Genomic DNA, 15,023 nt, shown 5'->3' with positions numbered 1-15,023 from the left:
TCATTCAGCGACCCGGACGCAGACGCGGCAATCCTCCGATTTATATCTGTCTTAGGAGCAGTGCGGCGTGAATGGGACGCTGCATCTGAGGCATGGCACAATACAGTAATTGGCGGGGAAGCCCATTCAATCAAACCACAGCCTCAGGCACCACGTCGGCGGCTCATCGGAGCATTCGTAGAGGCACGGGGCAGAGTTGCCGCTGTACGGGTGTCCCCAACGCGTTTGGTCCAGGCACAATCCGCCTAAACACACTAACAAGGGTACAGCATCACCCCGCATCCCGCCCGCACCAACGTAGTAGTAAATTTTTGAGCTGCTTTTCAAGTTTCATGGTAGCAGCCTGGTTATTCACGGTGCATTTGACAATCTCTTTTCAGCCTGACTGAAGTTGAGGCAGAGCACAGACGCGAGGAAATACCAACAAGCAGATCAAGGGCAATTTTGATGTATTTTTAGCCGGCAACAGGTCTCTCTTTGTTTCACTTTCACCTCAGTTCCTGCACTTGCGCCGTTCAAGCCACTTTCACCACTTCTCAAACAACTCACCACTAAAATCCGAGATCAATCTTGCAACAATCAAGGATGTCAGAAACACCCTCCGGTAGCGGCTCTCTGGCAGACCGCGTGACGAAACCCGAGTCCACCTCGTGGGCAGATGAGGTCGCCTCTCCCACCACTGAGAACCCTCCCACCACCATCGATACAAACGGCAAGCAGCCAGAAACGGCGCCGGCGGACAATGGACAACTTGACGGAGCCACAGAGCCCTTTGGAGGTTCCGAGCTACAGGAGCCGGAATTCGATGTCGAGGTCAAGTTGGCGGACATGCAGGCAGACCCCAACAACCCTCTATACTCTGCCACTTCATTCGAGCAATTAGGCTTGTGAGTTGCGTCAAGGGTGTGCAGCGTAGGGGAATTCTGACCGTTTTCAGGAGCGACGAAATCCTCAAAGGCGTCACCAACATGAACTTCCGAAAGCCCTCCAAAGTCCAAGAGAAAACCCTTCCCCTCCTCCTGATGAACCCTCCCCAGAATCTCATCGGTCAATCACAGTCTGGAACTGGTAAGACCGCTGCCTTCGTGCTGAATATCCTACATCGTCTGGACCTCAGCAGCGAAGCTATGCGCAAGACTCCGCAAGGGTTGGTTTTGGCGCCGAGTAGAGAACTCGCTCGTCAGATTGTAGGCGTTGTGAGGGTTATGGGCGCGTTCATCGAAGGTCTCAAGGTTGAAGCCGCCGTTCCTCAAGATGCAGCTGCACGCTCCCGTAGAATTGAAGCGGCAGTGATCGTTGGAACGCCTGGCACAGTCATGGACATGATCCGCAAGCGAGTCATGGACGTCCGACAACTCAAGATTCTGGTTCTGGATGAGGCCGACAACATGCTCGATCAACAAGGCCTCGGTGATCAATGCATCCGTGTCAAGGCGTACGTTCTGCGCTTCTCTGGCCGTTTGTGCTTCTCACTAATGACCTTGCAGACTGCTGCCCAAAGGCGTCCAGATCGTTCTCTTCTCCGCCACATTCCCAGACAATGTCGTCCTCTATGCTCAGACATTTGCTCCTAATGCGAATCAAATGACTCTCCAACACAAGGATCTGACTGTCGAAGGCATCAAACAGATCTACCTTGACTGCGACAGTGATCAAGCAAAATACGACGTCCTGGTCAAATTCTATGGTTTGATGACGATTGGCTCGTCCATCATCTTTGTCAAGGTAGGAAGCCATTCATTGGGAAGAAATCCTGCCTGCTAATCATTGCCTAGACTCGAGAAACGGCACTCAACATCGAACAACGCATGTCAGCCGAGGGCCACAAGGTCGCGTCACTGACCGGCGGTTACGAAGGAACACAGCGCGATCTCATTATCGACTCATTCCGTATGGGCCACGCAAAAGTCCTGATCACTACCAACGTTCTTGCTCGAGGTATCGACGTTCAGTCAGTGTCCATGGTCGTCAACTACGACGTTCCCGACAAGTTTATTGGCGGTGGTAAATACGCCGCAGATCCCCAGACCTATCTTCACCGTATTGGACGAACCGGTCGATTCGGACGTGTCGGTGTTGCCGTCACTTTTATCAGCAACCGGCAGGACTGGGAGAAACTGATGGAAATTCAGAGATACTTCAACACCACAATGACGAAGGTCACAACCGACGACTGGGATGAGCTGGAGGAACAGGTCTCTAGGATCATCAAGAGTTCCAGGGCGGGTTCGAATTTCAAGGAAGGCGCAAACATGCAGATGTGAAAGAGTGGAGGATCCATTGTGTATGAGGATGAGATATCACCACAGCACAATCACAAAGCAGGATTGAAGCAGCCTGGCGCTAGGTGCTTGGAACACTGCTTCATGGGAGGTCATAGATAGCATTTCCAGCGTGGAGTTGAGATACCCAACACAGACGGCACGACAGAATGACAGGGAATGAAATCAGACCCAACAAGGGAAAAAAGACCGCGTTGAAAAACTGAGCTTGCCTCACCTTTCCCCCTCGACTACCAGTCACAGGCCTGTCCCAGTAAATCTGCTATTGCTTCCAACCCCTTTTGATCTTCCTCATCGAAGCCGTCGAGTTCCGCACAATCGATATCAATGACGCCGACGACCTACAACACATGTCACGACGTCAACTTCGACGCATCCCTGGTTGCGAGCGAGCGAACAACGGCAGCCGCTGCGATGCGAGAACCGCAAACCGCAACCAGCAGCCACGGAACCATCCGAGGATCACGAAACCAATTCGCTGGCTGCTCAATACTTGACTCACCTTGCCATTCGTGGCCCTTATCGGCACCACAATCTCACTCCGACTCTCGCCGTCACAAGCAATATGCCCAGGAAACGCATCCACATCGCTCACCAGTAACGTCTCCCCGCGACCACTGCCGTCTCTGCCCACCGCCGCCGTGCCACAGACACCCTTCCCCAGCGCGATCGTCTGGCAAGCGACCTTGCCCATAAAGGGGCCCAAGATCAGCTGCTTCTCCGGCGCAGACGGGTCCAGGACGTAGAATCCCGCCCAGTTGACACCAATGCCACTTCCCGGCTGAGTGGCAGCTTCCCGCTCCCGCGGCGGTGGCAAGGAGTGGTGCAGATGCCACAGCAGGGAGGCCGCATTGGCGAGGTTGCACACCCAGTTCCGCTGACCTTCGCACAGGGATGCCAGGCTGGCGAGGGCCTGTTGGTAGGCCGCGGGTTTGGTGGTCTGCGCGCCGGGTTTGGCAAAGTTGGAATGCTCGGCGTGAGGCTGGGGGCAGGTGATCAGATTAGATGAGAGTAGAGCGAAGTAGAGCAGCGCCACGACAGACCACACCAGAGCATGAAATTGCTCTGGAGTGGCTTGTGAAGACTGGAGCTGTGCTGCAAAGGCTGTTCTAATGAGGAGCACGTGCGTACCATGCTGTGATGGCCCGATGGCGTGCGAACCTGACCTACTATATCTCCTTTGTCCCTCCGTGCCTTGATGGTGCTTCAGGGAACAATCCGCGCACGCAAAGCACGATCGCGCAATTTGTCCAGGTTGGGGGCAATGGCGCGGTGATAAATGAGGAACTCAGGGTTAAAGCAACTTAGTGTTATGGGACGTCCGTACGTGCTCGTGTTGAGAAGGCGTCCCAGCTCGATCCACTAGGTACGGCGCTTAGTAAAACCGTAGGTCAGCAAGCTTTCGCACAATGTTGCGGATATAAGTAAATCACAGCCATATGTGCCTCAGATTCTGCCGTGATGGTCGAGTTAATTCCATGGACCTATGGCGCAACGGTAGCGGTATGTGGAAGTTGTTGACTGATTCCTCAAATACAAAACTAATATCATCTACAGCGTTCGACTCCAGATCGAAAGGTTGTCTGTTCAAATCAGGCTGGGTTCATTTTGTTTTTGTAATTTTTTGCATTTCGGGAAAATGTCCTGTGCGGGTATATTGGTGTGCACAAAATCATTACAGCGACCAATTACCTTGTGTCGCACAGCCGCAGTGTGCACTGTGTGTACATGCTTGATCGAAGAGTCAAAGCCGCTACAACAATTGCTGGACATTGGAAGTGTGCACAGTCACAGGCCGATTGATGACTGGGTACAGTACACATCTAGATCCGCACATAACGTAGGGCAGGGCACAACTTGGAACGCGCTGACCCGCGAGCTTTGTCGGTTGCATGAACAAACACGACAAGACACCTCTTCTGCTGGCAGCTGCGTTCGGTCCCACGCGTCGTTTGGGCTCTGCGGGCTCTCTGCCGTAACTTACTTAGGATCAGCGTCGGTTAGGACGTCGCTTACAGTAACCAGAGAAGACGGCCATCAATGAGATCAACATGCTACAATATATCAAGGCTACAGTATCTTTGGCTTTGAAATGCATGCATGTTGCTCAGAATTGAGGAGTCATCATTTTTCGAATCATGTGGCTTGGTCTTCTTGCTCTCTACTGCTCCGTGACTGCATAGCTCAGCTGCAGATACGCTACAGAATAGAACCGGCTTAAAAGCCACGCCATAGGGCAACATCAATTGACGGGCAGTGCGGGCTCACCGAGATTTAGCGGGATTCGTGGCGGTTTTGTGCTAGTCAAGCTCTTCGAGGCTTCTAAACTAGTCCAATCCGTCCCATCAAGCGCCGGTGCCGGCCCGGTCGTGAGTCTTCGCATATCCAGTACGAGTTACGGAGTACTGAGCAGAGCAGCCCACTCCGTACAGTCATAGTGAGTCACCTTTATCGGCCGAATCGGCCGTCCGACCGTCCACGTCCCTCCAAGTGGTGCATCGTGAACGTATACGTTAAGATATACGACACACACGGCCCAAGATACTAACTAATTAGTAGCTCAGCTCCTCGCTACATATCAGAAAACTTATGCCCCTCGAGCTGCATCTCCAACCACATCCTCTTTTCCTCTACCATCTTCTAATCTAAGCTCAAGCTTCAACCGAGGCCGTACCCTCGATAGTACGCAACCCTCGCCCTCGCCCTCACGCCAGACACCACCACCATGTCCTGCCCCGACTGCTTCCGCGGCGCGGTGCACACGCACGCCACGCCCACCGGCACGATCGAAACCGTGCACGGCATCAAAACGTACGTCGCCGGCGGGAGCGATCCGTCACGCTCGTCCTCCACAATCATCTACTTCCCCGACGCCTTCTCCATGAACATCCCCAACAACAAGCTGCTCGCGGACCAGTACGCCGCCGCGACGGGCTGCCGCGTGCTCTTTCCCGACGTGGTCTTCAACGGCGGCCTGCCCGCCTACGTCATGGAGGGCGTCGAGTACTTCACCACCGCGCCGAATACCGTCACTTCGGTGCTGGGCAAGATGTACACGCTTGTGACCGTGCTCCCGGCCGCCATCCCCTTCATGATCCGGGGCCACCCGCGCAACAACTACGCGAGGATCCTCAAGTATGCGCGCGCCGTGCGCGCCGAGATGCCCGAAGAGGCCAAATTGGGCGTGTGTGGGTTCTGCTGGGGCGCGTGGCCGAGCACCAAGCTGTGCGCGGAGAGCCGCGTGGAAGGCGCCGCCGACAGTGGGAGGCTGATCGACGCCCAGTTCAATGGCCATCCGTCGTATATCGTCAAGGAACCGACGCTCGTGGCGGACTGTATTCGCACGTACAGGACGCCGTACGCGAGTGCCGTGGCGGAGCTGGATTTCCAGTTCAACGCCGAGGTGGCGGCGCGGACGGAGGCGCAGCTGCGCGACAGCGTGGCGAGCAAGGGAGATGGCGAGAATGGGTACAACTTCGAGTTCCGCGTGTACAAGGGCGCGAGGCACGGGTTTTGCGTCAAGGCACGGGAGGAGGATATGCAGAATTATCGTGATGCCGTGGCGCAGGCGGTGGGCTGGTTCAAGAAGTATCTCAGTTGAGTGGGCTTTCCAACCAACGTGCCTGAGTGACTGTGGGGTAAAGAGGTTGGGATGGGTTCATGGTGTGTGGAAGCTGCCTTTCACCCTACCTCGACGGAAGCAGAGGAAAACTAACAGATGCGATGGAGGGGATTTGAATGGGTAAACACTGGCAGGCAGGCAGTCAGTCAGCCAGGGCAGCTCGCCTCAGTCGTCCGAGGGAAGAACTCCAGACTCCAACGCTGGCAACGAGACGCAGTGATGAGAAGGAGGACAATTGCTTCGTTTTACACACAAGAAGGCAGACAAGCAGGCAAGAAGACGCTTCTAGTAGAGGCCATGATGCTCCTGTTGTGCGAGCACGCATTAGATGTAGAAACGCCGGAGCAGTGACAGCCTTGCCCTCCGCTCTATATGTAGAGATGGGACTTGGCAATGACAGATTGGCAGCTGCTCAGACTGAGCGAGGTGCTATGATAGCACAATTATCGACAAAAAAACCCTTTGCATCGCTCCCAACCAGTGATTGGTACATTTTCCAGTTGATACATTTCACAGTGACGCCGCGCTCAAATTTCACCGTCTGCTAGGAACTTGCCTCAGCTCTCGCTCATCATCATCGCGCACCACGGCTGGTTTTGTGGCTGCTGCCATGCAGTAGAGAAGTTGTACGGATCGGGAACAAATCCCCAGCAGTCCTTGTAGTAGACCTCCAATTGCTTCTGGTAGTCGGACAGCTGGGGATTCCTGGAAGGCCATGTATTCGTGGCAAGCTCCGGGAACACGGTGGGCTGGTGGTTCATGATGGGCTCCTGAGATATTGTGAGCGCCTGGCTTGCGGATAGGTCCTGGGTGACGTCCTGTGCTATCGTGGACTCTTGATCTAAGGTGAGCTGCTGGGACATGACGCAGTCGTGGAACGTGGTAGCGTGTTGGTACATAGCGAGCTCCTTGAGCATGGCGCAGTCCTGGAGTATGGCGTAGTCCTGGAACATCATAGGGTCCTGGAAAGTGGCAAACTGCTGGAACATGGCGGCTTCCTGGGTGGTGGGCTCCGGAACCATAGCTTGCTCCTGATTTAGGGCGGGCTCGTCGAACGCGAGCTGCTCCGGATACATCACCTCCTCATGAAGCTTAGGTTGTTCGTGGGTTGTAGGCTGTTCTTGCAATGCACCCTCTTTTCGCCGTGCGGGCTTCTTAGGCAACTTGGGCCGCTTTTGTAATGTGGGCTCTTCTGACGGTGCGGGCCGCTTCTGCGACGTAGGGTGGTCTGGCAACAAGGTAGCGTCCTGATACATAGCACACGCCTGGTTCAAAGCTTGCTGGGGGGATGTGACTTGCTCTTCGTCGTCTTCCTGCTCCGTCTTCATGATGTGCTCCGGATAATCAGCAGGGAGCTTGGCTTGCCCCTTGGCTCGCTGCATGGCGCGCTCCTCGGGCTTGGACTTGGCCTGGTGCTTCGTCATAGCGTTCTTGTCGTCGTCAGTCTGGTAGGTCTGGCGGTAGTAGGACCAGGTTCTGTCCAATTGCCCATCACTGGACAAAGTCCAGACTACTCGCTTGTCAGGTCCACGCATGGCGTGGCCCAAGGTACAAAAGACCAAATCATTCCAGGACTGCCACTCGTTGGCGGTAGCTTCACCTCGGGAGTCGGCTGGGTGAAAGCAATCCAGCGTTTGGCAGACGGTCCAGTCCCTCTGGCCGCAGGATTCACCCACAATCTGGTCGTCGGAACGTTGCATGAGGTTCCCACCGAGGCATTGGATCTTGCCGGCTAGGTAACAGCTCTGCGAAAGGCTTGAAGCACGCGACGTGTTCAAGAGGAGGTCGATCTGGAGGGCGGCTGTGTCGACCCATCCGCTCTGTACCATCGCCCGGGATCTGGTCAAGTACATGCGCCTGACGTGCGGTAAGTCGAACTCGCAGGACCCGCGAAAGAGCCATTCACCTGTCATCGCGGACATGGGCTGTACAAGTTCTTCAGTGTGTATGCAGCAGTTCTTGACCGTGGTAAGGTCTCGGAGCTTCTGGAACCATGCATCGACCTGGCCAGTATACCTATCCTGCCGGCTCATAGGGACCCACTGCGCAAACACGACGATGCAGGCGGGCCATGTGGTGTCTGGCTGACCGGGCTGTTCACCAGCTATGCTCTCGACGGGATTGTATGGGTTGTCCTTCAGCTTTGGAATCAGCCGGAGCATAGGAAACGAGGCGCTGAACACGTTGACGGAAAGATCAAAGTTTGGCGGCAGGGATGAGTCGTCAGCCATTGCGGCCACCTCGTTCAAAAGCAGCTTCAAGGCACGCTGGTTGTATCGCCAAACTCCTTTGAAGCCGTGCGGCCGGGCGTTTGTGTCAGGGAAGTCGTAGTCTTTGTCGGCAAAGGCTTGTAATGAGTAGTGCGTGATGACGCCAAAGGATCCCGCAATGCCTCCCAAGATGGCGTGGGCTTTCGGGTCGCACGTAGTGATCATTTCACTCTCCCCGGTGTGGTTGAGTATTCGGATGGCGCGGATGCGATCTCCCAGCAGGCCGAAGCTTCGCGCGAGTTGGCCACCTCCACCTCTCTGGCCATGACCAACAAGTTGTACATCAGCGCATTGTCCGTGAGGCAGGAAGCGGCCGTCTTCACGAAGAATCCGGTTGATATCTCCGATACTCTGGGTGACGCCGACCCAGAGTTGATTCTTGGTTCTGTACGGAACCCATCGCTTTGACGTCGCGAGACCAACATGTTTCGGGCCTATGTACGTCAGGGTGAGGTTGAGCTGGACGTCTGGCTTTGTTGAGGCGTGGACTCCGCCATCGTAATAGTGGCCGCCCGTGAAGACTGAGATGCGGTATCCGTTTCGCCTTGCGTACCTGATGGCGGTGCGGACGTCCTTTTCATGCCGTGGAATGGCGATCAGGGTTGGGGGCATGTCTCGGCCAAGGTTGAAGTTATAGTGCACAACAGCATAGGCCTTAGCCGCGCCAGGAGCCGTGGAGAAGGGGAATTGGGGCCCTGTGAACTCGGGAATTGTCTGCATGTCTGAACGGCGAAGAAAGGCGAGGAAGATCTGTGCTGTCTGTCAGCATCGGTGATGCCATCGGAGACCTTCATGTTATATTCTTCGCTCCTGTTCCTCGCAGGCTGCCAAGGTCTCCTGGCAGAATCGACTCCGAGATTCAGAGCAACGAGGCAACGGCTGAACCGTGTCGAACCGCGGTGGAGCCGAAAGTCGGGGCAGTTCAGCTCCCCGCCACGTCTGCTTAGCCGTGCTCGACAAAGCTAAATTCGGCAAGGTAAGAGTGCGCCATAGGTCCATCTCAGTGCCACTGACACTTCGGAGCTCTGTCATTCAGGACGATACGAGGGAGGTCACCAAGGTTTAAGGAAAATAGTCCAGCTTTGCATCGAATTGGCGGAATTGCCTTGCGTGTTGGATGCGTACGCGGGTTGTGTCTGCGCTAGTCTGAACATGGTTAGAGCGCGCTACTCTCATCTTGGACTAGGGTCCCCGCTAGCACCGTTGCTGCGTCTGGTTCAAGTCATGTGCCAGTCGCATCGAGTTTAACGTCAATCAGCGGGAATTGATATCAGATTGATCGGCGCAGGGGGGAAACAGGGCCGTGACGCACTGGATGGACGGGTTCTGCCACTCGCCAGCACGTTGGAAGCCCAAGAGATGCCTTGGATCAGGAACAAGGCTACGTGAAAATTGTGGTGGAAGCTGAAGGCTGCCTCGGCTCGAAGTTGCAGCTCCTGGTTATGCGAGTTGCGACACTGGACGGCACGAGGACATCGAAAAAGTGGACGGTTCGCCCGCGCACTCCGCGCACTTCATGCCTACTGCGTTACACAAGTCCCAGTGCTCCAGACTGGGCTCTGCACGGGTACGAGGTTGTTGCGTACTGGATCCTTGGATCATCCATGGTTCCTGCCACCCCCCCGACTCCCGAGTCTCCACAGCCCCCTCGGTTGAGCCAGCAGCCCATCGATTGCGCTAGTTTAGCCAGTGTCAAACCAGCTCGCTTGATTTGACTTCCTGCGAGGGTCGGATTTTCTCAAGATGGTCCACACCCATGAGGCGGGAATCTCGTCTACTAGCCTCTTGCGATCCTACATGCTGGTGGATGGGAATCTGACTTTGGGTACTGAAATCGGCAGGTCGTGATCGATCGTGGGAAAATCTCGCCTAAATCGCGCTATACAGAACGATACTGCAGAATAGTGCTCGGTGTCGGAGCTTTGGCTGAAATCGATCAAGCGCTCAGAGCCACCTTCCCATCCTTGCACGGCTTTGCGGCAGCTTCCCCGGCTGCAAGGGGGAGATAGGAAGGGATAAAGGGGAGCTCCTCCGTCAGGGCCGTGTTTGCGCCTAATTGGCATTCAAACCTGCAGAGAACCGAATACCATGCGTGGACTTGACGACACAAACTAGGCGAATCCAGCCTGTACCATCGCCTGAAGCATGAGGATCTGGCTCTATCCAGGTTGGTCCATGCACTGTCCCGTCTCCAGCTCGCCCTGGATTTTTCCTACGTCACGACTCCGCGAGCACAGCTTCAAAGATGGAATGAGCGTCGCTGGTCATCAGGCTGCCCGATCATTCGTGGTTCACATCACCTCATGCCCTGGTGCAGAATATTGGCCCTGCTTTTGTGGGAGTGCTGAGATTGGTCTGATCGACGCCGACGATGAGATGCTGCAGCATATAGTTGCCAAACTTCCAGCACACCATTACCCGCTGCTCCAGCCAAAGGGAAGTCGGACTGCATCTTTGCAGATCCAATGCTGGGTGCGAGAGCACCTGGACATCCACAGCTAGTGCGGGTAACCTGATGCAAGTCCTGCCGCGCTCCATCGATGTTCGAAGCTCGCGCATGTAGTCAAGCCCGCAATGATGACGGACTGATAAAGCAGACACCTCTGGCTAATCTTGCGATAACCAAGTCTTCTCCACACCATTTTTGTCTTCTTCGCTGACGGCGGTTGTGAGACATTGTCCCATCTGGATGTGGTGGACTCCTTGAGAACACCAGGGTCCACGGGGTCGATCCTCCCGTCCGTGCGCGAGAGTCCCTCCTTCTCAAAGCATTGATGACGAGCTGCATATGGTCAATATTCTCGAGTTCCTCCTCAGAAGAAGGTGCATATAGTGGCAAGTCAGGCCCCAGCTCACCCTGGTCTCTGCTAAAGTCCAAGCAATGAAGATCAGCATCTGTACAGTACCATTAGCGACTCTGCCAGAGCCTCAAACCACCTGTAAGAGCTCAATACAGGAAGCTCTGCAGATATGTTATGCACGATCGCTAACTCGGGTTGATTATTCCTCTTGACGCTAAGGAATTTGTGAAGTTTCAATAAGGGCGCCGACGTGCAACCCATCGGCCGACACCTTGCTTCCACGTCGACTCGCTTGGACTTGCTTGGTCTCTGCGGTAAGAATAATTTGGTGACTGCGGTCTGCAGAGATTCAATGCGTGATAATGCTTTGTACCCTGGCCTGTAACGCGCGGGGAGCGGGTGAAGCGCCATGCCATACCATGACACTCGTAAAGATGTTGTCCTTGTGATCGGAGCAGAGATTGGTATGTGAAGCCTGGATGCGACAAAACATGGATAGCAACATATTCGTGACCTCCCCATATCCCAGGATGTAGATGTGTTGCGACGGACCTAATAAGAGCTTCGCGCTCTTGAGTTCAGCACCTCACCAGGCAAATATTGAAGGGCGCCTGGCTCATCTTCGCGCGCCATGATCTCATCTCAAGTTGCGTTAGAACCACAAGCCATGCACCAGAAGGAGGATTGAAAGCGACGTGATGATAAATTCTGGAAATCTGTTTGTCTGAAGAATTCTCAAGCTTCAGCCAAAAGTAGAAACGGCTCTCCCAACGCCTCCAGTTATTGTACTGAACTGAGTGTTTGGCCCAGTTCTCAAATGCAAGTTTGTGTACGTCTCAAAGCATGACAAGTCTCGTAATGGCATATACTATATACAATCGTCGAAGAAATGCACCATCCAGCAAGCTCCGAAGCCCTGCTTGACGTATGCTCGTTCGTACCGCGTGCCCATCATATATGCAGTGATCGTAGACTCTTAAGCAGCCTCGGCCGACAGTAGATCATACCATTTCTCATGGCTTTTCAGATCGACCGACCGTATCTTGTCGAGCGAGTCGACCAGGCGATTGACCTCTGCCAAGAACTCTGGCATGCCCGCCCTGGCTAGCACTTCCGCCGCACTCGTTGTGGTTCTTACCCGCTCAGCTGTGCCACTAGCGGCGAGCCTGGCAAACACATGCTCTCGGAGAGATTTGAGGAGAAAACAAGCAATCTGCTCGCTGAAGACGTCTCCTGTGGAAATTTCGGCAGGGACATCTGTGCTGTGACCGTGAACCGCATCCTCCCCAGTCTGCTCCGCCGCGCTCGCATTTTTGGCTGCAGCAACGGCTGCAGGGAGAACTCGCCCAACAAAGTTGGACAAACCCTCTTTGGTAGCTTCAGGCATCATGTGTGACGTCTCGACCAGCGAGACTACTCGACTGGGATCAACCGTCACAAGATCCAACGACATCAGCCGATCTGCATCTTTCGTCCAGAGTGATTCCCTGTTGCGCCTCAGTCGAATTTTGGTGGTGAGAAGGATCGATGAGACGGCTATCATCTGGAACGCGCGAGCTCTCAGTTTCAGTAGGCGAACGGAGTCCAAATGCAGTGTTTCCGGCAGATCGCTAGAGCTCAAATGTGAGTTGCGTAGAACGAGTTCTGACAGCCCCCTTGCGTAGATGGCATTGCCACTTGGATTTTGTCCGGTTATCACTAATTTGGCATCCGCCCACCAACGCTTCGTTCGTTCGAGCGTATGCAAACCTTGGTCAAGATCTCGCTCGAAAGACGCCATTTCGTGCTCGTGCCCGTGCTCAAGCACCGCCTGCGACGCCAACCGGAATTGAAAGTTGATGTGGTCCAGCGTCATTAGGTCAACAATATTGATTAGCTGAAAAAGACGATCGATGATATCGTCGGAGGTATTTGTTGCAAATGATCTGACAAGCTCGTCCCGGCCAGGGGAACAAATCTGCGAAATGAGACCTGCAATTGTCGCGAAGAACGACTCATATGAAAACATGCCATTGCGAGACTGTTGGGCGATTAACTGTGGATCCAGAAGACCGTCCACTCGCTCGTAGAGGGGATGCCGTGGGCTGATCAGATTCATCAATTTCTCACGAATGAGAACTGCCATAGCATGGGTCCACCTCGTAGTGGCTGCATTGCTCCCGCTTTGCATGCTGTTACGCATGCTGGTTCGAAGTAAATCCACGAAGCCTTTGTGCGCATTCGTCCAGGGTCGCTGCTGCACCTCAAAACTGCCATTGATCAACATCTCATGCGCAATCTCGCGATTCGACGGCAGCACAGTCATTATTCTGGAGAGGCTGTCGGCAAAGACCGGACTTTTCGCGTCTACACCTTGTTGAGCAGGCTGTGGAGTTGAAGGGGGCGTCATGAGGGCCCCTGAAGGAGTTGCGCCATCTCTACTGACAGGCGTCGATCCTCGAGGGACTTGCTTAACCCCTTGCTGTCGCATTTCAGACGCCCTTTGCTTGCGAGCCTTTCTCACGGCAACACGGACCCTTGAAAGCGCTTCTTCTGGGCCCGCGAGCCTCTTCAGACGAGCAAGCAATTTGACTTGCTCCTGTCGCACAGCATCGAGATAGTCTTCGGCCACGTGACCATCATGATCGTTTTTGGTGGCTTGCAGAATAAGATCCAGATTGACAAATGAACTGACCATAATATCAACAAGGACTCCCAGGTCCTGGCTCTTCCAAGCATGGAAGGTTGAAATAAAGTCGTTCAGAGCGAAAGAGAGAGCGTCCTTGCCTGACTGAAGGGAAGCCGTGGGCGACCCCGAAATCAATATCTTGATACAAGCCTCGAAAATGTGAACGAGCGATTCAGCTTTGGTCAGCACAGTCTGCTCCTGTGGTTGACTTCCACCGTGACTGAAGGCTTGCACCGGGTGTGCGGCAATCAAATACCCGCTGAGGAAAACCCGCACAGTTCCTGTTGTACCTTGGTCTGCATCTATGACCCCGAGGTACTTTAGTACTGACGTGGTGGCGGCAGTGGTCCGTTGCTCTGAGATAAATCGTGTCAACTCTTCAAAAGTGATTGTCCTAGCTCGCGTCAAGTTCAGCTCCAGAGCAGAGAAGTTTGCAAGGATCTCGCGTTTGCGGTGGCGTCTCCATGACCGTTGAATGACTTTTGCGGCGTAGACACGGTCTGAACGCTTTAGAGCTGCCGGAGCGACTTTCTTCTCCTCGACTGCCGCAAGAGAAGTGGTGCGTGGCCTCCGCACTCCCTGCTGGTACACGGTCCTCCTTCTGTCTGCCTCAGCGTACTTCTCGGCCATTTCTTCCTTAAGTCTTGCCATTTCGGCGGCCCTTTTCTCCCTGGTCTCTTCGGCGATCTTTTTCGCCCGCCTTACCTCCTCTTCACACCGCGCTGCAATATCGGCGAGCAACTTCTCACGCGCCGCCTGTGCAGCCAGAGTCTTCTCTTCGCTGTATGAGACCCTTTGCGCCGCCTTCGCAGCGGCCGCACGTAATCTGACCTGCTCCGCGTGTGCGGCCCTGTCTGCAAGACGAGCCTTTCTGGATTCAATGATTGAGGCTCGTCGAAGGTGCTGGGCGATATGTGTGCTGTGGGGGCCCCCATGGCTCGAGAGCACCGAGGAATGCGAATGGATCGAGGACAAGGAGCTTCGGCGGGAGGAATTGGCAGAGGATCGCCGGCGCGAGGAAGATCTCCGATAGAAGCGCGCAGCTATACGAGCAGGAGGCTCAACATAGGCGGGTGCGTCGTTCATTTCAAGGTCGGCCTCGATCCCCTCGATAGTCGGCATAGTGGGATCCATGCTTGCTTCTTTGCGAAAGAATGGGTTGAGCGAGGTCAAGGTGACACGAGAGTTGGCAGAGGCAAACTGAGAAGCTGAACGAATAGCATGGAATGATCACCTAAGGCGGCGACTCGGGCTTACTGTCAGAACAGCCGGGAACGTCGTGCAATCTACATACAACAAAGAAACATGAAAGGAATGGAACAGGACACACCACAAACTGCGCTGGTGCACGCAGGCTGGAGTCGCAGAAGTGGGCGGTGT

At 54.6% G+C, this 15,023-nt stretch overlaps 5 protein-coding genes across 5 annotated transcripts; 2 read left to right on the top strand and 3 right to left on the bottom strand.

Moving 5' to 3' along the window:
• Positions 1–585: 585 nt before the first annotated feature.
• Positions 586–2,264, top strand: A1O7_09804 (ATP-dependent RNA helicase DBP5; the record flags this gene model as incomplete). The annotated part of the gene is made up of 4 exons (XM_007763789.1): positions 586–887; positions 938–1,435; positions 1,488–1,725; positions 1,776–2,264. The coding sequence occupies 4 exons, from the start codon at positions 586–588 to the stop codon at positions 2,262–2,264; spliced, it is 1,527 nt and encodes a 508-aa protein (XP_007761979.1).
• Positions 2,265–2,512: 248 nt separating this feature from the next.
• A1O7_09803 (uncharacterized protein) lies at positions 2,513–3,416 on the bottom strand (the record flags this gene model as incomplete). Its single annotated transcript, XM_007763788.1, has 3 exons — positions 2,513–2,623; positions 2,785–3,264; positions 3,414–3,416. The coding sequence occupies 3 exons, from the start codon at positions 3,414–3,416 to the stop codon at positions 2,513–2,515; spliced, it is 594 nt and encodes a 197-aa protein (XP_007761978.1).
• Positions 3,417–5,007: 1,591 nt separating this feature from the next.
• A1O7_09802 (uncharacterized protein) lies at positions 5,008–5,883 on the top strand (the record flags this gene model as incomplete). The annotated part of the gene is made up of 1 exon (XM_007763787.1): positions 5,008–5,883. One exon carries the CDS (start codon positions 5,008–5,010, stop codon positions 5,881–5,883), a length of 876 nt encoding a protein of 291 aa, XP_007761977.1.
• A 578-nt stretch (positions 5,884–6,461) lies between these two features.
• Positions 6,462–8,894, bottom strand: A1O7_09801 (uncharacterized protein; the record flags this gene model as incomplete). Its single annotated transcript, XM_007763786.1, has 1 exon — positions 6,462–8,894. The coding sequence occupies one exon, from the start codon at positions 8,892–8,894 to the stop codon at positions 6,462–6,464; it is 2,433 nt and encodes an 810-aa protein (XP_007761976.1).
• Positions 8,895–11,951: 3,057 nt separating this feature from the next.
• On the bottom strand, positions 11,952–14,777 carry A1O7_09800 (uncharacterized protein; the record flags this gene model as incomplete). The annotated part of the gene is made up of 1 exon (XM_007763785.1): positions 11,952–14,777. One exon carries the CDS (start codon positions 14,775–14,777, stop codon positions 11,952–11,954), a length of 2,826 nt encoding a protein of 941 aa, XP_007761975.1.
• Positions 14,778–15,023: the final 246 nt, after the last annotated feature.

The sequence above is a fragment of the Cladophialophora yegresii genome, assembly GCF_000585515.1.
Source record: "Cladophialophora yegresii CBS 114405 chromosome Unknown aczIN-supercont1.7, whole genome shotgun sequence".
Taxonomy (NCBI): domain Eukaryota; kingdom Fungi; phylum Ascomycota; class Eurotiomycetes; order Chaetothyriales; family Herpotrichiellaceae; genus Cladophialophora; species Cladophialophora yegresii.
Note: the sequence above shows the minus strand (reverse complement) of the source record. Positions and strands in the feature narration are given on the sequence as shown.